Source organism: Primulina huaijiensis, chromosome 11 (assembly GCF_012295235.1).
Source record: "Primulina huaijiensis isolate GDHJ02 chromosome 11, ASM1229523v2, whole genome shotgun sequence".
Taxonomy (NCBI): Eukaryota; Viridiplantae; Streptophyta; class Magnoliopsida; order Lamiales; family Gesneriaceae; genus Primulina; species Primulina huaijiensis.
This window is the reverse complement of record NC_133316.1, coordinates 4,881,671-4,903,572: the sequence shown is the minus strand read 5'-3', so window position 1 is coordinate 4,903,572 and position 21,902 is coordinate 4,881,671. Positions and strand designations below refer to the sequence as shown.

Genomic DNA, 21,902 nt, shown 5'->3' with positions numbered 1-21,902 from the left:
TGTAGCAACAAGTAAACAACCTCTATATTTGCATTTTAAAAATGTTTCATCGACATATATAACTTTTCTCATTCTACAAAATCCATCAATGCATGTCCCGTATGCTAGAAACATATATTTAAATCTACCTGTTGAATCTGTCACCAAATCAGTTTTCGAGCCTCTGTTCACTTGTTCAATCATGTACAAATATGAAGGCATAATTCGATAACTCTCTTCAGGACTGCCAAGTAACTTATCCAAAGCAAGTTGTCTTCTCATCCATGTTTTTAAGTAACTAATTTCAACACCTTTATTTTGTATCATTGTAATTATGGTTTTTGGTTCAAGCAAACTGAGTTGTCCTTTAAAATTTTCAACCAAAATCTTTGCTACAAAATCTGATGTTGCTTGTCAATACATTTTCCTCCGCTATGACAGGTCACAAGTATGTGTGTTATGATAAACACGTATAGAGAATCGTGATGAATTCTTTATTTGTGATGCACGTATTTTCCAACTGCAACTCGGTGTAACACATCTAACATCATAATTTTTTTTGTTGGATTTTCGAACATCTATTTCAAAGGACGCATTTAACAAATCTTAAACAATTCTGTTTGAAATTCATCTTTACTCTCAAACTCTTGACCGACAAAAATATTAGACAAATCATTAAAAGAACAAGTCACATTCCCTTCAGCATCTCCTATTGTGGCTAATAATGTAGAATCTTGCACATCTTGTTCAGGATAAGAAAATTCAACTTGTGTATTATGTGTTGTACACAATGTAAGCTCTTCAACATGATTCTCTCCATTCACAACAAATTCATTCTCAACAATTTCTGTTACCACATTATCAATACTTGTTATTTCATCCACCCCATTCTGATGCTTATTCATTTCATTGTCTAAGTCATTCTCAAAAAATACTCCATCAAAATGTTCATCATAAGTTCTCTCATTACCACCATATACTTCAGTTTCACAATTGTCAACCATCTCATCACTATGATCTCTACAAACTTCAAGATCTTTAGCATTGTCAGTTTTTTCATAACTTGTTTCAAAGCCACTTGTTTTGATAATTTCAACATAAAGCAAAGGTCTAACATTTGAAATGCCAAAAGACAGATATGTTGTCAATGCTCTTGAGCTTTTTATATATATTGGCCTTGGATTACATGCCTCAAATTTCGGCAAGTAACTTAGCTTCAATGCAATATCATGTCTATCCAAATGAAGTGTCTCAAAAATTGCATCTTCAGCATCTTCAATACTTACATTACTATCATCAATAGATATAGCATGCCATCCTGAATTACTTTCATCACACCATGAATATTTATGTTCACCATCAACCGTCCATTCACCATCAAAATTAATTAAGATTTGAATCATATCCTTGTCCACACAATATGAAAAAAAAGTATAAATAATGGATGTAAGGGAGTTGTAAATATATAACTATAACCGACTGATTGAATGATATTGACCGACTGCAATGCATAACTTAACCTACGGAAATAAATGTTTCAACCTACTGAATATGAACCGACCGACTGAATGATATTAAGCGACTGTGATATATGATTTAACTGACCGACTGACTGTAATATATGATTTAACCGACCGACTGAATGCTATTGATCGACTGAAATATATAATTTAACCGACTGAAATAAATGTTTTAACAAACTGAATGAGAAATCAAATTACTTGAGTAGCTGATAATCCACACATATGAAAACATAAATGGCCAAATAAAATACCTTACACTAATATTCCAATGATCCTATGAAAATATGTATTGCATGAGAATGAAAATGTCATTAATCTTTAATTCTAATTTATATTTTTTTGGAGAAGAGAAAATGAAGAGGTTAAAAAAGTTAGAAATGAAATGAAGATGGAGAATGATAAAAATGGGAAAAAAATGGGCAAGATGCGATGGAAGGAAGAAATGAAGAGAAGAGAGGAAGAGAGAGATGAGAACCTTACGTTGATTTGGGTGTTGTTTCTCAATTGACCCACAAACCCTATTAATTAATATTTAGATTAACTATTAATTAATATTTTGATTAACTTTTAATTAAAGGAAGGCCTATTGACCCAAAAAAAACTATATGAGGCCTTTGACCTCAAAATTTTGTTGTGGGGAGGCCATATTTGCAAATGTCCCTCATATATTAGGTTTTTTATTATTTAAAATAATAATTTAAAGAGGGGCAAGGATGACATATGTAGTGAGAGGACTATTTTCTTAAATGATTTTTTGATGGAGTCTATTTTCCTAAATTTTCCCCCCACATTCAGCACTGATTTTACGTGATTTCTCATCCTTAATTTCACTAGGTATAACCATCCAGAGACGATGTTTGAGGAAAAAATCTAGAGAAATCCTAATCTATCTCCGGTGACTTCTTCAACTTCATCACAATTTCTCCTATTTTTATACAACAATACAGATACTGGAGTGCACTTTTCTCTCTGTTTTTTGGCTTATGTGAGACAGAAGAGCAAAGGTTCGATCTTTCTTCTTTTCCTGGGTCCTTGTTCTTTGGTTTTAACTTTTGTTCGTTTAAAGGTGCAAATATTTTGATGATTTTGGGAGTGTTGGGTAGGAATCCTGACACTCGTACGACTTCAAGAAGGAATTGAAAAATAATTCAAATTTCAAGAAAACAGCAGAAAACAAACCCTTTTGTGCAGAATTGAAAAATAATTCAAATTTCAAGAAAACAGCAGAAAACAAACCCTTTTGTGCAGTTAGTTATTGATATTTTCTAATTCCTTTATTTGATTTGGTTATTATAATATTTCCTAAAATAGAAATCATCAAAATCCCACAAGACATTCAAACCAAAAAAAAGTAAAAACAATTGAACAACAAGGACCCAGCAAAAGGAAAGGAAAGGAAAGGAAAAGAAGAATGAGATCGAACCTTTGCTCATCTGTCCCACAAAACAAAAAACAAAAGGAAAAGTGCACTTCAACGGCGGTAAATGGAAGTATAAAAATAGGAGAAATTGGGATGTAGTTGAAGAAATCACGGCAGAATAGATTAGGATTTATCTGAATTTTTTCTCGCACTCTGATGGGTCCAGAGATTTGGGGAAAATTGGCTTTTGGCAAGTAAACACACCGTAGATGTAAGGGAAAAAAATATTATCATAGAACATTGAAAACCGATGAATATTCAAAAAACAAATATCCAAAAATATACAAGCAAATAAAAATGACTTTGCAATCAGGACATGCGTCTCAATGCATTTTTCTGCGCCTTGCACAAAAATGGAGCATTTAATGTCGAGTATATAATTTAATAATCAAGATCAAAATATATGAATATTCTGCTACATGGGATTGACCTTTTTCATCTGAAACTTTGAAGGAACTAAAATATGAAACAGGTAAAACTAGGGATATAACATCTCTTCTCTAATTGAATATGGAGGAGGTAACCGTGACTTGGAATTAGCAAAAGTATCCGAATAGCACAGCGGTGTCTCAGTAAGAGGTGAATCTAATACATAATCAGGAATAGCAACTAGCGTCTCCTCGAAAAATGATTTCATTGTCTGCAAGATTCAGAAGACTATGAGAAATATTGATTCAATAGTCATCCCGAACAATGTAGCAGAATTACGAAAAAGATATCGAGGCAGACGCAGGAATCAAAGGATAATAACAATTAACAGGTAATCGAGCGTATCGGTTCAAGAGGTTCATAAACCATGCGAGGAAATTAATACATAAAATGCACTTTAACTTAAATAACCAAGAACGACTTCCCCTATCCTGAGTGCAAATAAAAGCCATATTATAAAATTTTAAGATAAGAAAAGTACTGAAAATTAAAGCATCTTATTTTTGACACTGACTTACAGTGAATTTCAGAAAAGCAGCATCAGCTTTGCGCTTCCATAGAACATTTCCAGGCGCTGAATGGAAAAAACCAAGGAAAGGCTGCATGTATTTTCAGGTATTGTTAAACGAACAACGAGCATGCCAAACTAACATATATAAATCATAGTTGTCAAGGGCGCAAGGCGCACCGAGGCGCACAATGGCTCTGGAGCCTGAGGCGCAAGGCGAGGCGCGCGCCTTACCGAAGCAAGGCGCACATTATTTATTTTTTTAAAAAATATATTTATCTTAGAATAATATATTAAAATATGAAATAATTAAGTCACAATGTCACACAAAACAACAAATAATTAATAAGTTCATTATAATAAGTAACACGATTAAAATTCTTCAATCATCCAAATCAAGTTCATCTTCTTCCATCGAATCATCAGAGTCCCTAGAACTGATACCTGAGCTTTCTTCAATAAATGGTTTTTGGCCTTTCTCTTATTCACGCTGTCACGTTGTTGGATTCTGTAATTCTGTTGCAGTCTGCACACTTCTGCTCTTGTCGCCTCATGATATTTAATTTGTTAACTGGCTGCTAGGGTTTAAGGCTGAGTTGGGCCTTTTACATTTTAAGTTAATATTAAAATTCAAATGCAACTTCTCAGTCACTGAATTTTAAAAAAAAAGGCAATCTCAGGCGCGCCTTAGCCGAGGCGCACGCCTGGGCTCGCCTTTGTAAATCGTTGCGCCAATGCCCGCGCCTGGTAGCGCCTCTCGCCTTGAGGCGAGAGGCGCTCGCCTTTGACAACTATGATATAAATCATCCTTTATAGAATATTAACTAATAATGTACTCAAGAAAGCAATATGAGTAAAGACTGCGAACAAGATGACAAATATTTTTCCCCCTTTTCAATACGTCTCCTGGAAGGAGGGAGGCAGGAAGAATGAAGGGACAAGACAGGAAGAAAAGTTCACGTACTTTCATAACTTCCCGAGGATTTGGTTTAGGATCATAATATCGCAAGACCGAATCACCATAAATCTGGTATTTTTCAAGAACCTACAGAAAACCGAGCAGATATGGGTAAGGAATATCTGTTTATGCAAAGAACTATAGCAAAAGAAATAAAAAGGCAAACCTGTCGCCGAGTTATATTGCTTGGAGGTGCGCCATAAATTGCACTGTCAACATGTGCCAAAACATTCCATGGACTGTAAGAAAGTTCATCTTTCAGCCAAAATGTCGAAGTGAGTGGGAGGCGTAAACAAAAGCGAATAATTTGTGTGAACCATTTAGGATACCACCTTCTTGAGTTCTTCTTTTACATTCTACTAGAGGGTGGTACTGATAAAAATTAGTTCGGTAAACAAAATGTACGACACTACGATACCAAAACTACCCTCAATCACTATAACTCAAGTAATAACATATAAGCAAATAGGTAAAAAGGATAGTTTGATAAATTATGTTTACTGCCCCCAATTTCAACACTTAAAGTGTAATTAAACTTGAAAATGTTTGACTGTTAATCCTATGTTCATAATTATTCACCTAGCAAAACAAAACTTGATCTGAAATCAAAGAAGTGTTTCTTTACTAGTTATGAAGATAATGAGTTTGGTTATCGTTTCTGGGATGATCAAAAACGGAAGATCATTCGGAACAGATATGTAATCTTCAATTAACAAGTATTTTATAGGACAAGTCAAGCATTGGAGCTAAAGACTGATTAAGTGTCATTGACAGATATTTCTGTGAATGAATCGAAAAACAGTTACCAGAATAATGCAGAAGCAACTACACAAGATGATGACCTACAAATTTCACTGTTTGAACTCAGGAGATCTTCGAGAACAATTAGACCACATGAAAGATACTCCCTTGCACTTCACTATATTTTGCTCATAGACAAAGGTGAACCGAAGAACTATGAATAAGAAATGCAAAGTGATGATTCTAACAAGTGGAAGTTAGCAATGAAAGATGAGATGATTCACTGTTATTCAATCAGACGCGGGAATTGACAGAACTTCCGCAAGACAAAAGACATTACATAACAAGTGAGTGTACTAGTTAAAAAAGAACATGATGGTAGCAAGTGGTACAAAGCAAGATTTGTTGTAAAAGGTTTTCAACAAAAGTAAGATATTGATTATACTAAGATTTTCTCTCCGGGGCTAAGCTAACCACTACCATTATACTCGGATTAGTGACAAAAGAAGATTAACATCTGGAGCAGTTAGATGTAAAGACGGTGTTGCTTCATGGTGACTTAGATGAAGAAATTTAAATGAAACAGCCACAGGGATTTGAAGTACAACGAAAAGAGAGAACAGTGTGCAACTTCAGAAGAGCTTATACGGTCTCAAACAAGGTACAAGAAGTTTGATAGGTTTATCAGTAAAATAGTTTCCTGAGGTGTCTGGCTGATCTCTGTTTTTATGTGAAGAAGTTTGATGGTTATTATATCATTCTACTACTATATGTAGATGATATGTTGATAGCAGGAGTTTGTCTGCAGGAGATTGGTAAACTCAAGAAAGAATAATCAAAAAAATTTGCTATGAAGGATTTGGATGCTGCAAAGAAAATCCTTGGAATGAGGATCCTAAGGGATCAGGTGAATGGAATAGTTATCTCAAAAAGAGTACGTGAAAAAAGTGGTTAGTAGATTTAATATAGATGAAACTAAACATGCGAGTACTCATTTGGCTAGTCATTTTAAACCAACCAAAGCAAAATCACCATCAAAGAAGTAGGAGCAAACTTATGTGAACAAGGTTCCTTACAATTCTGCTGTCGGAAGTCTCATGTATGCAATGGTGTGCACGAGACCAGACAAAGCACATGCAGTGGGTGTTGTGAGTAGGTTTATGAGCAATCCAGGAAAACAACACTAAGAAGTAATTAAATCGATTCTCATGTACTTGAAAGGTACTGCTAGTTTTATTTATGCTTTAGGAGGTCAAATACGAGCTTACAAGGTTTTCTCGATGCCGACATGGGTGGTGACGTGGATGGCAGAAAAAGTACCACTGGATACTATGTGTCTAAGTTACAAAAGATAGTCGCGTTTTTTACTACACAGGCTGAGTACATTGCGGTTACAGAAGCTTGCAAGAAAATGATATGGTTGAGATCTTTTCCGGAGGAATTGGGTTAGAAGCTTGATAATAGCACATTACACTATAACGGTCGGAGTGCTATTCATTTACCAAAAAACCATGTTTATCATGCTAGGACGAAACATATGCTGGTTCGGTACCATTTCATTAGATCAATTTTAGAAGATGGAGTCTTGATGCTTGAAAAGATTTTTGGAAGTAAGAATCCAGCCGATATGCTAACAAAGGTTGTGATCATTGACAAACTAAAGTTGTGTTATAATTCACTTGGACTTCATCTATAAATGAGGACATATGGGTTGTTGCATTGATGGTGTTGAGACATTATTAAAATCAACTCTTCAAGTGGGAGAAATGTTGGAGCTATTGACAATCTGTCACCAGCATTTGTGATGGATGGTGGTGGCAGCTTGAATTGTAAATATGGCAAGCTGCAAATTGTGAAATGATTGACACGTTTCAATTGACTGAAGAAAAATAAAGTTGCGGTAGAAGCTTTCACATACACGAAAAGCTCTACAAATAGAGCTCCCTCCTTCTCAATTTAATCATCCCATCGGAACTTTTCAAAGCATCCTTAAATAAAGAGAGCAAAATGTTTTTTTCTTTGAGTGTTGAGAGGTTCTATAGGTGTAAGTTAAAAGAAAAATATTTTATCGGTTATATTCTCAGTTGGGATTGTGAGAGATTGAGTGTTTTGTATACACTTGTAATATTTAAATCCCTATATTAAAGATTTGCAGTAGCTCCGTGGACGTAGTCCATATTGGGCAAACCACGTAAATCTGTGTTTTTGTTGATTGTTTTATTCCGCATTTTTACTATATTATCGCCATGACCAACATTGCTTCGGTGTAATCTACAACAAAAAGAAAACTTTATAAGATTATTGTTTGACTGACTATGCTTTATGGCTCGGAGTGTTAGGCCACTACATATGCATAAGATGGCGGTAGCAGAGATGTGTATGTTAAAATAAATGTGTGAAAAAACAAGCAGGTAATATTCATGTAGCTGACCCCACAACTAACAGGAATGTCCTATGATGATGATGATGATGCACAATGAGCATTCCAAAAGGTATCTTTAACAACAAAATTTTAGTTTTATTGAGATGTAATTTCTTTCACCTACTTTAAAATAATTTTTATTGATACCTTAATGCTAGCACCAATGCCAATGTTTGATTACCATTATAATCTAAGAACCAGGAGCAAAAACATTCTTGTTTTCCAAATATTTCGTTTGTCTGATCGACTTAAAAGAAAAGAAATAGAACACTGCATTGCCCGTAACCAGATTTTGCTTCCTAGACAACAAACTTATTTACTGAAGTAAATTTTGTGTCTAACAGATACAGTTGATTCTAATCAGTCAACCAAATGTTCTTTTTTATAAAAAGTTTAACTTCTCCACTAACAAATGCTGCATCGTCGACTGACTGGAGACACTATCTAATCAAACTTTCTACAGTGGTTATCATTCATAAGAATTAAAAGCTGAACAATGAGTCGGCACCCCACCCCAAACAGGTAAAGAAAAACTTGGACCGGCAGATCAACAAAATGTACATTATAAAATCAGTGCAAAAACAAAGGAACTTGTATAAAGCACATATATGATATACTTATTGTAGGCTGCACGTCCAATCATGACACCTTGGGCTCCTTCCTTTCGTGCTGCAATTACCTAAAACTTTAACTGTCAACAAATATGGAAGACAAGGGGTGCAAGTTTACATCCTCTCATAATAAGTTTAATATATATAAGCTTAATGAGTCTCATCTTTACAACTTAATTGATCAATAACACCATCGATTATTTTATGCCGTTTGATACCTTTTTTTAAAAATGCATGATATAGGCTATCTCAACAACATTTCTTATTATTGTAATAACTCTAGTTTTCTTTTATTACATACAATTAATCCCTTATTGTTGTATGTTAAAAAAACTACCAGTTTCAATTTATTACTTGGTTAGGTGCAATGTAATTAAAAGCGCAAGGCGCATTAAAGCGCTCAAGCGTCCTGGGCCTTTAAGCGCGAAGCACACGCTTTATAGAAATAAAGTGCAATAGATAAAATATTCTAAAAAATAAAATAAAAAAATCATTTTTCTTTTAAAATATGAAGCATGAGATATCAAATATTGAAATCATTATCTTCATCTTCCAAATATCAAATATTTCAATGCGAGGGCTGAGGCTACGCAGGGAAAATACGATGCGATGTTAGGGTTTCGTCTACTCATTTTTTAAATAAACAACTAAGAAATCATACATTTACAGGGTGATTTCTCCTCTATCAGAAATTTATTCTAAAATAAGAAAGCTTTTCATCGAAGTGCACTTCGATGCGAAGCGCAAAAAAAGAACCCAAAAGCGCCTGCTTCGTGGAAGCTGTGCACTTAAGTCTTGAGTACACGCAGTGTGCTTCGCTGCACTTTGCACTTAAGCACGCACTGATAGGTGTAGTAGTTAACCCCACATATCTAATTCAAAAGAAACTTGTCTAAAACTCATTACCCAGCCCACTGAAACCACGACTAAATGACATTCAGTTTAGGAATTCTTTCAGGAAAAAGTAAAGACATGGTTCTGTGCTTCGCTGCACTTTGCACTTAAGCACGCACTGATAGGTGTAGTAGTTAACCCCACATATCTAATTCAAAAGAAACTTGTCTAAAACTCATTACCCAGCCCACTGAAACCACGACTAAATGACATTCAGTTGAGAATTTTAGGAATTCTTTCAGGAAAAAGTAAAGACATGGTTCTGTTAGGTTATAAAAAACTATTAAGGTTGTTAAAATTCCATTTCATAACACTTTTTGTTATGTTAGGTGATTAAGTGTTAGAAAATTTACCTCACTAATGGTATTTATGCCACCATTGATAGTAAACTGCAAGTCTGGAAAGTCCCGCATAAGAGCATAGTAGTATTCATATCTGCATATATTGAGCCAAGTGTAAAATGACAAAAAAGAAATAAACTCATTTAGAAAGGAAAAAAACTAAAACAATCGACAGATAGAAATGTCATTTAAATAGACAGATCAAAGAGATGATAACAAATACGCAATACACTAAATTCATACTTTAAGGGTGGGATAGATCTATTTTCTTTGGGGGTGATTCCATTTAGTAATGCCTTCCTGGAGTGTATTATGAAATGCTTTGTTGGCGACTGAGATGAGACCTTATAAATGAAATCACCTGCGGAAGAAGGAAAATGGTCAGTTGTATGGGACAAACCCGATCCAGTTTTGAGCATGGGATCCTAGCTATGATGCAGAATGACTGAATCACAAGAATCAAGTCAGTCTAGGACATAAAAATAAATTAAAATGTGGCATTCTTTGAAACCTAAGGAAATAACTTTCACAAGCAAAATAGCCATTTTCCAGATAAATTGAAAGTGAAGAATGCGTGATCAGAACGAGTGAAGACATGGTTCATAGACATGGGTTATAGATTTAACAACACAAGAACATCGTTAGATTGTCCAATCATTACTACAAGATTATGAAAGAACTATAAAAATGAAAACTTAAAAAAGACTATATTTATGTCAAATAGGGATGCTTCAAACAAGACAAGGGGGCATTTACTGAAGGCAACACAAGCCTGCGTGCTTAAAACTAGAATGATCGATTAAATAATGGGAAGACGACAAATTACGATAACAAAAAGAATTGCAGTAAAGAGTGATTAGCAGGCACATCCAGGAACTCATAAATCTGTACATATTGCCACAACCTATACAAGTACGGCTATTCAGAAGTAACGGGTAAACAATAAGCTCATATTGTTCACTGGTTGATCTGTCGTCCACATTCAACTTGAAAATGTTGAAAGATTTCGCAGTATTTGCAACAAAAATTTTTAAATTGTGCTTTGCATAAATTGTAGAAATTGAAGGTCCATAACAATTAGATATTGTAAAGTAATTATAATAAAATTGTGAAATATAACAATTGGTCAATGAATAATAATAAAAAAAAGGTAAGGCTCTGCAATACTTGCGTTCTGATAATTTGATTTAAAATGCGAATTAATGTGCTTTTGAAAATTTAAAACGAGGTTAAATTGTTGAAACCAATCAGTCCAAGTAAACATATTCCGAGCATTCTTAGATAGACAAAACAGAGTAGAGTTATGTGTACATCAGTAACTGTAAATGTATGAACAGCAATCCAGTAAGTCCATAACCCTATTTTGGAAGCCAGGCAAAATTAAAAGACGAGAACAATTCAAAATTTGAATGTCTGTAAGAAAGCATAGAAAGGACTTACACAGTTCATTATATGAATCATGGTCATCAACACCGATTCGGCATTTCACACTTACGGGAACATCTGTGTTAGCAGCAATGACTGACATAGCATTGGCAACAAACTTCCCTCATAAACGACAGTATGAGAAAATTAGAACTCATTCTGATACTGTACTATCTTATTCAAGTCAAGCACCACAATACACACCTTTGGATCAAGCATAAGACGCACCCCGAAACACCCTTTTCCAGCAACCCTTGAGCTAGGGCATCCGCAGCTGTGAAGCAAATGTCTCACTAGATAAAAGGAATATAAAAATAGTAGACATAGAAAGGAAGCCCAGATCTAAGGAACTTACTTGAGATTAATCTCATCATATCCATAAGAATTTGCAAGTTGAGTTGCCTTAGCAAGGTTATCCAAATCATTTCCGCCAATTTGGAGCGCTATAGGATGTTGCTCGGGACCAAATGCCAAGAACTTGTCCTGGCAGTTATGCAGAAATCAAGGATATCAGATGACACACTAACATGAACATATCAGACACATGTCATACTGAGTACACAAGATACACCACTTCAAGTTAAAAAGCATCCAGCTGCATTCATAAGAAATAATTCTTCCTAAGCATGCACGTAGCTATTAGCATGAATGTAATGCGAACAACTGAAACAAGTACAAAAGGAAAAATAAGTCATTCAATAATTCAAAAGTAGACAATATACAGTATCTGAAAACATATATGAGTCTCTCATCTAGCTTCTTTATCAGATGCAAGAATAAATTTTGCCCTTCCACTAACAGTTTAGACATGATTTGTAATCTTAAATCAATTTTCTAGCACATTGACATGATAAATCATCCCATTACATAATAGCATGATATTAAGACATACAAAAAGAATACCAATTTAAGAAATCACTAATTCCTTTTCAGAAGTTTCCGTAAAAACTACGCCGTTAGTGTCCCTTTCTTTCCTGCTATTATTTTAGAAGTTAGCAACAAACCATGTTCCTTTTCTCTTTCTGACAATTGATAACTCCTAACACAAGGCCTAGAACCCAGTCTGGTCCTCAATTGCCAGCAATTATAGATCTCAAGAAAATAACTAGAATATTATAAACTGGACTATAAATAGATATTTTATATCCATTACATTTTGATAAACAAGAATTTTAACACCGTGCGCAGTGTCATAATAGTTAATGAGGATTGCAGTAAACTTTTATCCACATCTCGAATTCAAACCTTTCAAATGACAAGAAAAACAGTTAATGCTGTTATGTTCTGAGAATTTCGAGAATCACGCACACACAATTCCAAGTACTAGAACAATACGAGAAATGGACAATTATATTCAATGAAGAAAATGGAAACCCAGAGTTTATGTGCTCTGTACAAGATTTCTCTCCCTAGCCAAGGCTAGTGCTCACTCAACAAAAAATATAACTGAATGAATCTCTCCTCTCCTCTAACTGTTCTTTTATTCCCTCCCATTCACGTGTTTCTTCCCCTTGTTTCTCCTAGCATACGTTTTAATTATTTTGGGCTTTTCAAAGGTTATTTTTGTTGGGCCTTTGGATGTTTCTGGGCTTGAACCTGGGCTCATAACATTACTGGCCTCCTCAAAATGCGCCTTGTCCTCAAGGCGATAATCTGGAAACTGCCCTTGAAAATCTTCTAGACTCTCCCAGGTAGCTTCCTCTTCGGATCGTCCCTTCCATCGTACCAGAATCTGTTGACAGGGCTGCCCTTTTAGATGCCTAATTCTCTTTGCTAAAACCACATCAGGTTCGAAAGTCATGAGCAAATCTGCGTCGATTTCCTCAGGGGGTTTGATCTCAACATCAGAGATGCCCACTGCTCGTTTCAGGCATGAGACATGAAAAACTGGATGCACCCTCGAACCCTCGGGCAGCAGTAACTTATAGGCAACTGTTCCCACCTTCTTTTCAATCTTAAATGGCCCATAAAATCTGTTAGAGAGCTTCTGAGCAATTCTGGAACACACTGAATTCTGCCGATGTGGTCTCAACTTCAAGTATACCATGTCTCCTTCCTGAAATTGAACCTCTCGCCGTTTCTTGTTAGCTTGTTTCGTCATGTACTGCTGAGCTCTTTCCAGATTATACTTGAGTTGCCGTAAAAGCTCATCTCTGTCCCCTAATGCCTGTGATACAGCTGCCACTTGTGTTTCTCCTGGAATAAATTGAGTCATGTTTGGTGGCTTGCGCCCATATACCACTTCGAATGGGCTCATTCCTGCTGATGTTTGATAGGAAGTATTGTACCAATATTCTGCCCAATGTATCCACTGAGCCCAACTCTTAGGCTGTTCTGAACAGAAGCAGCGTAGGTAAGTCTCAACGCACTTGTTTAACGCTTCACTCTGTCCATCCGTCTCAGGGTGATACGCTGTACTCATTTTTAGTTGGGTTCCCTGTAGCCTGAAAATTTCAGACCAAAACAGACTCATAAACACAGCATCCCTGTCGCTCACAATCGTTTTTGGAACCCCATGTAATTTCACCACATTTTTAACAAACAGCTCAGCTACTGCACTTGCCTTGTAGGGGTGTCTCAACAGCAAAAAATGTGCATATTTGGATAGCCTGTCTATTACCACCAAGATTACATCATACCCTTTTGATTTTGGGAGTCCCGTAATAAAATCCATGGCTAAATCCTCCCAAACCACTTCCGGTAGTGCCAATGGTTGAAGTAACCCCGCGGGCTTAGTGGCCTCATACTTTTGTTGTTGACAGATCGAACACTGAGCTACAAACTTTCTGACATCTGCCTTCATCCCTTTCCAATAAAAATTACTTGCCACCCTCTTATATGTTCGTAATGCACCGGCGTGTCCCCCAACTGGAGTGTTATGAAACTCGTTTAACAACTTGGTGATCCACTGTGATGACTGCGGAATCACCAATCTGCCTTTGTGCAACAAACATCCGTTGACTAACATATAATGGGTGCCGCCCCTGTCCTCCATTCGAAGTTTGTCAATAATCTTTCTCAACTCTTGATCTTCCCCAACTGCTTCCTTAAGTTCTTTCATCTCAACCCATTCAGCTTTTGTCAAAGCCATCAAGTCGCCGCTGTATTCTCTTCGAGACAACGCATCGGCTGCCCCATTCTCCACCCCTCCCTTGTGCTTGATTTCAAACTCATAACCGAGCAGTTTGGCCAACCAATATTGTTGGTCAGGGGTGGTAATTCGCTGTTGCAAGAGGCTCCTCAATGGCTTATGATCGGTTATCACTGTGAACTTCCGCCCCAACAAATAGTGACGCCAATGTTGGACAGCTAATACCAAAGCCATTAATTCTCGTTCGTACGTTGATTTTGTTGAAGCCCTCTCAGCCAGCGCCTTACTGTAGTAGGCGACGGGCCTGCCCTCTTGGACCAGCACTGCTCCTAGCCCCACTCCTGATGCATCACACTCCACCACAAACTCTTGATTAAAATTGGGCATTTTAAGTACAGGAGCCGTGCTAAGAGCCTCCTTGAGTTTGACAAACGCCTCCTCTGCCATGTTGTTCCAGGAAAAATTATTTTTCTTCAGCTGGTCTGTTAATGGTTTAGCAATCTTCCCATAATCTTTGATGAATTTTCTGTAGTAACCGGTCAACCCCAGAAACCCCCTCAAACCCTTTGTGTGCTTCGGTCTCGGCCACTGACTAACACTGGCTATCTTGTCTGGATCCACCATTACCCCCTGACCAGTGATAATATGTCCCAAGTAGCCCACTTGACGCAACCCGAAGTGACACTTCTTTTTATTCAGAACCAGACTGTTGTGCACCAGAACATCGAGCACCATTCTCACATGCAACAAGTGTTCCTCCCACCCTTCACTGTAAATCAATATATCATCAAAAAATACAAGAACAAATTTCCTCAGATAAAGCCGGAATACCTCATTCATTGTGGCTTGGAACGTTGCCGGCGCGTTTTTCAAACCAAAGGGCATTACCACAAATTCGTAATGCCCATCATGCGTTCGAAACGCTGTTTTTGGAATATCGTCGGGTTGAACTCGAATTTGGTGATACCCCGACCGGAGATCCAGCTTTGAGAAGTACTTCGCACCATGCAATTCATCGAAGAGTTCCTCAACCACGGGAATAGGATATTTGTCAGATATGGTGATCTCATTCAAGGCTCGGTAATCAATACAAAATCGCCAACTGCCATCTTTTTTTTTTACCAAAATTACGGGGCTGGAGTATGGGCTGCTACTTGGCTGTATGACCCCCGATTTGAGCATGTCCCGCACCATACGTTCTATCTCATCTTTTTGGTGATGGGCGTAGCGATATGGACGCACCGACACCGGCCCATACCCCTCCTTGATGTTTATGATATGATCTTGTAATCGTCGAGGAGGCAATCCTGGGGACTCTTGAAATACTCCTCCATACTGAGAGAGGAGAATGTCAATTGCCTCACTGGAGCCCTCTTGCTCTACTGCTAATTTCCTCAGCACACTGTCATTCCACTTGATCAGTACCGCACCACAGAATTCAACTTCTTTCACTTTAACAAGAGATTTGAACGATACTACAGATCTACTGAGTGTCGGGTCGCCTCGTAGAACTACAGCCTGCCCTTGCCACGTAAATCTCATCTCCATATTGGCCCAATTCAGTATGACGTCGCCCAGCGTTCGGAGCCAGTCAACGCCCAGAATGAGATCAAGTTCTCCCAACTCAAATAAATATCCCTCGATTTGTATCTGACAAAGACCCAGATCGACTTCCACCCCTTTGCACAACCCTTGACAAGCCACACGGCATCCATCCCCCAGGCACACGCTAAATTTCACACCCTCATCCACTTTGATTCCCAAATCAGTAATCAAATTTCTCGAAATGAAATTGTGGCTCGCACCACTGTCAACCATGGCCACCACCTGTCGTCCTGCTACCTTCACCTTCATTTTCAGCGTCTGTGGTTGATTAATACCACTGACGGAGTACATTGGCAGCTCCAGTGTATTGTATTCAGTAACAGGTGCTCCCACCCATGCTTCAGCCTCCTCCTGCTGTTTGCCACTTCCCTCCTCCGCTGTCCCCTGACTCTCATCGCCTTCTTCCCCGTCTTCTTCCGCCAAAATCGTCACTCTCAGACTCTTATTCGCACATCGATGTAAGGGGTGATATGGCTCCCCACATTTAAAACACAGCCCTTTCTCCCTTCTGTGCAAAAACTCTTGGTGTGATACGATTCTACCATCACGATTCTTTGGTGCCTGGACCCTCGTTGTTCCGCCACTGTTCCCACCAGGATGTAACCGCGACCCCCCTCCGTAATTCGTCGGGGTGTGCGTCTTGTGAGAATATTCTTCTCCTGGACCTAACGCTCTTGCATTAAGACGTGATGATGGGTTACCAGGATGTCGTTCCTTATCAGTGGATTGGGCCTGATTAGCCCAATTCATATTCATGGGCCCTCTCTGTTCAAGACCATGGCCAAGCCCCGATCTACTTCTGCCACGATCCATCACCTTTCCGAACAACTCCACTTCCAACCCCCTTGCCAACAACATCGCGCGATCCACCGTCCGCGGATTATGGACAATCATGCGCCGACGAATATCCTCCCGCAACCCGCTCATAAAATAACCCAGGCATTGGTCCTCTTGAACGTCACCAATCTGGGCAACCAACACCTCAAATTGTTCGATATATACATCAACGGAGTGTTGTTCCTGCTTCAGCGAGGCTATGAGCTCAAATGGATTAGCCTCATACCCGCCATATCGCTTTATCAATTCTTCCGCAAATCGATCCCAGTTCATGTTAGGGATTCTCGCCTTCATCCAGCGGAACCAATGAATGGTGGATCCCTGCATACAGATGTAAGCCAGTTTGAGCCTACATCCGGTTGGGGTATTATGGACATTGAAGTATTGCTCCACTTTCCCCAGCCAACCCATCGGGTCTTCTCCTTCGAACACAGGTAATTCGATCCTTCTCAACGCCATCCTCATCTCTTCTGTAATTGTTTCGTGACTCTCTCCGTTGGTGGTCTCCGCGCTCTCCTTCCCTCCCCCTTCCAGCGCCTCCTCGTAATGACCGTGACCCTTCCCTCCTCCTTGTGTTTTGATCAGCTGTTCCATCAGTCCCCTCAGCTCATGGAAACTGCCGAGCGTTTGGTCGAGTTTATCCAACCTTCCCTGTACCTGCAGCATACTCTCCTGCAACCCATTCACCGATCGTTCCATTGTTTCGAACTTAGCATCACTGCGAGTGCTGGCCATCTTCTTTGTGCGTCCTTCGAATCCGGCAGGTCGGACCAATGTTATGTTCTGAGAATTTCGAGAATCACGCACACACAATTCCAAGTACTAGAACAATACGAGAAATGGACAATTATATTCAATGAAGAAAATGGAAACCCAGAGTTTATGTGCTCTGTACAAGATTTCTCTCCCTAGCCAAGGCTAGTGCTCACTCAACAAAAAGTATAACTGAATGAATCTCTCCTCTCCTCTAACTGTTCTTTTATTCCCTCCCATTCACGTGTTTCTTCCCCTTGTTTCTCCTAGCATACGTTTTAATTATTTTGGGCTTTTCAAAGGTTATTTTTGTTGGGCCTTTGGATGTTTCTGAGCTTGAACCTGGGCTCATAACAAATGCTCATTTAAATTTTGTCAACTACAGAGACGCATTGGAAAGCAAGGTACATACATACATATTTAGGGAACTATGGGAAGTTCAAAACCGTAGAGTTTGAAAACAAAAGGATAAAACATTTTTTTAAAAAAAAGAAGAAAAGAAAAGGAATAAAACCAGTTTAATAAGCTTCCTATGCAATTCTGCATTCAACACTTTTTGAAAACATCGGAATCAATCTTGTTTCGCAATTTATGTATATTCATCCACAAAAATCCCAGTACAGTAATAGAAACCGAGACCCCTGAGCATCATAACAACTATCGATTATGTAAAACAGCTTCCCAAAACATTCCTAGTTCCCAAAACTTTTCTTGACGCCGAAAATAATGGACCTGTATGCTTGGCTTTGCTACTGGATATTTATTTACTCAAAAGAGTAGCAGCTCGTGGTTTTCGTCAACTTTTATGATCAACTTTCAATATTTTCAAGTTCAATTTTCTCTAACAATCTCAATGTTCTTAGAAACTACGCATCACCAAAAGAATCTAAAAATTCTCACTCATGACAAAAAAGAATCAAATAACAAGCATCATACCAACTTGTTATAATTTCTTACCTAACACACTTTCAAAAATGTTTTGAAATTTTTGAATCAATAGAAAACCGATCCAAGCGCCTCTGCAGTTGCAGAAACAATGCAGTTTCCTTCTAATGGAAAAAAAACGAAAGAGAAACAATTTACAGAAATAATTACCAAATCTCCCTTCTGAAATACTATGGTTTCTGCCGCAATCATTTCAGTGTACAGCCATGCATGTTTCGTTAAGAAGCGGGCCAAAGTTCTGTAGTAGTTGTTTGTGCAGTCCATCATTGGAGCAACACTGGATATCAGATAAAACAGTCAATATATCACACACAACCAATCACAGACCTACTAAACATAAACATAGTTCAAAGCTCAAAAGAAGACCACCTGAACCATGGGGGAGGGTACCGAGCAGCAACCATTATAGATTCTCTATGACTCAGGTGCTTATGATAGAAATGTATTTATTTGATTCAACGGATTCAGTAAATTAAGTTTGATGGCAATCTGGCAATGCATTTCAGGAAAGCAGAATGAACAGGAGTTAAAGAACCAAACAAGTATGTCAAGCAGACAAAGCCACCCTTTACTTGCTGCTGCTTGCTGTTTAGTATACCTACATATATTAGTCAAAGCTCAAATGACACGAGACGAGAGGATGCCAATCTTGACCGTGTAAGACATTATCAGAAAGAACATGGTACGTATGACTGCTAATCTAGTTGATAACAACAAACTGTTGAGATAGACGAATCGGTACAGAACCAAAACACAAGTCTTGCCTAATTGAATCCATCAAATAAAGGTTACCTCACAGACAGGATGATAAGTGGCATACAGTGTTAAAAGATTTAACACCTAGTTTCCGCAAAATCAATGAAAAAGAAAAGAGCGGACGTTATGGACTGACTAATTATCACATAACTTCATGAAATTGAAACATTCTAGATATCACTGCCACATACATGCTTCAACCCATCAAACCCACTCTACTTCAGCTACTTATCAACTCTTCAACAAATATATGTCTGGCAGTGGTGGAGAAACGCCATTCTCTTTTAAATTTGCTTTGACCAATGCACCATTTTCATATACAACACATGCATGTATGACATAAAACAAATTTTTTGTTAGTTGCTAAATAAGAAATTAACACCAATAGTTAGTTTGTTACTTATTAGAAATGAAGAAAGGTATTATAAAAACTCTGTTCTTGTATCAATTAGAGAGCATTAAATAAATCATAACATTATTTCCCTAATCTCTTCTCTAGTTCTCCCACTCCACGACTTCTCGAATTTCTATCTGGAACGATGCTAGAATTCGTTATACAGGAACTTGAGTCCCTTCCTCTAAATTTACTCCGCCACTCTTTCTACCTCACATCCCTAGCTTTCTTTATCTCAAGCAACGTAACCCCACTTTCAACCTCTTCAAATTCATCCACAAACGTCCAGTTCACCAAGATCCCAAAACAGGGTAAGAAGTGAAGGAAAGAATCTTGAACTTAAACCCCAGCTACGGACCATGGACGCAAGCCAAAAAACTGGAGGCTGTTTGAACCTCATTCGACAAAATTCAAACTGCCCACAAAACTTAGATGATCCTTTTTCTTGGTTGGTTAAAAATTCAAAGAACATGAATGCGTCAACAGAAACTTACAATTCAAACTGCCCACAAAACTCGGATGATCCTTTTTCTTTGGTTAAAAATTCAAAGAATATGAATGCGTCAACAGAAACTTACGTTGGAAATTTAGTGGGCTATGTTGGCCACAGTTGGGGTTGGGGACAACAGAGCGACCGCCAAGTTTCAATCTTTACTGCGCTTCCACCGACGAATATGTATGTATTGTGAATTTCCGAATACACCCATAAATCTAGGTTAATTCCAACTTAACCCCCTAAATTTATTGATATATCAAATTAATCCCATTATAGTATCGATTCATAATTTTAACTTAACTTATTTGTAATTGTAATTAGAATTTATAATATATTATTTATTCAATGTTATATAAAAATTATAAATTATCAATGGTACTATTAAATGATAAAATCGTTTCATTGTAATGAAAAACATTTTTGCAATCACATTTAAATTGTTTAAGCATTTAATAAGTTCATTTAAAGTTATGAAATTGTGTTATTCGACAATTTAAATTGAAATATGCGTTATTAAATAAATAATATAAATATTTTTTAATAAAAATCCTTACATTAAATAGTTTTTTTTGTATGTCTAGAAAAACTTTAAAAAGATGAAAAAGCTATAGTCTAATGATTTTACACGGATAATTTATCATATTTGTAAAATATGAAAAACACATAGAACACTTTACGTAAAATTTTAAAAAAAAACATTTAAAAATCATGTATTTGTAAAAATAAGGAATATGTTTGCGATTTGTAATTGATTTATGTCTGATTTTTAAAAATAAAAACACGAGGTATTAAAATATCAATAATTTTATATAAGAGTTATGTACCTTTGAATTTACTATATATAATTGTAGTGCATCTCAGCGATGAACACGGTGATGTAGTTGATGAACATTATATCAAAATTATATATAAATATGTTTTTTGTAGATGATATCTTTTTTAGGAATATATATACTCATGTAAATATTTGTAAGTGGTGGATAACTAATCTACCAGCTCTTCCAAGATCTAAAAATAATAGAAAAGTGATTGTGTAATTTTACCTTCTAATTAAATATTTGTTGATTCATTACTTGTTTATAGACAATTATATATTTTATTTATACTAGGCAGAGACATGTATCTTATCCAGGTTTGTAATCTAATATATGATCATTTATATTTTTTCCAAGAGGAACTAAACATATGTTCATATTTGTGTATGTCTTATTTAATAATTTAATTTTTGTTAATGTGTAATAAATAATTAAATATGAACTAAAAAAAATTATTGATTTTTTCCATAATTAATTGATATACCTAACAATAAATGCTTCAAGTTTTTAAGGTAATCAAAATTAATTGTTTCGTTTATAATTGTTAAAGAAACAAAAATTGAGAAATAACTTATGTCAATGTTAAATATGAGAAAAGTGACGTGAGTATTATAATATATTAAAAACGAGGTAAATGAGTTTATTTATATGTGATATGTTTAGGTATGAGATGATATGTTATATGTAGAAATTTATAAATTTAATGATTTGTAAACTTTGATAGTTTATTCTTGTTAGAATTGTATGTGCATATTGTAATGTATAAAATGTTTATTGCTCCTATCTAAAACTGATTTAACTAATCAGAGCGAATGATTTGAATACTATTATTTTTTTGTTAAAGTCATATGTTTTATGATTACAGTGATTTTTTATTTTTTTTTATATTTGTAGTTATACGATTATTATTTCATGTTGGAATTGTGCTTAAGAAAGTACAAAACACGAAAGTAGAAGGA

The 21,902-nt window shown here is 36.7% G+C and overlaps 1 protein-coding gene across 7 annotated transcripts; it reads right to left on the bottom strand.

Annotated features, from left to right (window-relative positions):
• Positions 1-3,276: 3,276 nt before the first annotated feature.
• LOC140989066 (uncharacterized) lies at positions 3,277-20,326 on the bottom strand. 7 transcript variants are annotated; one of them, XM_073458245.1, is made up of 14 exons: positions 20,211-20,296; positions 19,991-20,047; positions 18,852-19,080; positions 18,633-18,759; positions 11,607-11,734; positions 11,456-11,525; positions 11,267-11,369; positions 10,070-10,187; positions 9,839-9,920; positions 8,598-8,659; positions 4,984-5,056; positions 4,824-4,904; positions 3,870-3,950; positions 3,277-3,562 (listed from the first exon to the last, which is right to left on the bottom strand). In XM_073458245.1, the coding sequence occupies exons 3-14, from the start codon at positions 18,884-18,886 to the stop codon at positions 3,401-3,403; spliced, it is 1,122 nt and encodes a 373-aa protein (XP_073314346.1). In that variant the 5' UTR covers positions 18,887-19,080; positions 19,991-20,047; positions 20,211-20,296; the 3' UTR covers positions 3,277-3,400. The 7 variants fall into 7 exon arrangements, with proteins under 7 accessions (XP_073314346.1, XP_073314350.1, XP_073314344.1 ...); XM_073458249.1 differs by having other exon boundaries at positions 18,852-18,971; XM_073458243.1 differs by lacking the exon at positions 19,991-20,047 and having other exon boundaries at positions 20,211-20,326.
• Between the last annotated feature and the right edge of the window lie 1,576 nt (positions 20,327-21,902).

Coding starts and splice junctions, on each gene's coding strand:
- LOC140989066 (XM_073458243.1), bottom strand. CDS start 18,886: ATGGTTGCTGCTCGGTACCCTCCCCCATGGTTCAG. Junction 18,760..18,851: donor TACCCTCCCCCATGGTTCAG/GTGGTCTTCTTT, acceptor TCTGATATCCAG/TGTTGCTCCAATGATGGACT. Junction 4,905..4,983: donor GCAATATAACTCGGCGACAG/GTTTGCCTTTTT, acceptor GGTTTTCTGTAG/GTTCTTGAAAAATACCAGAT.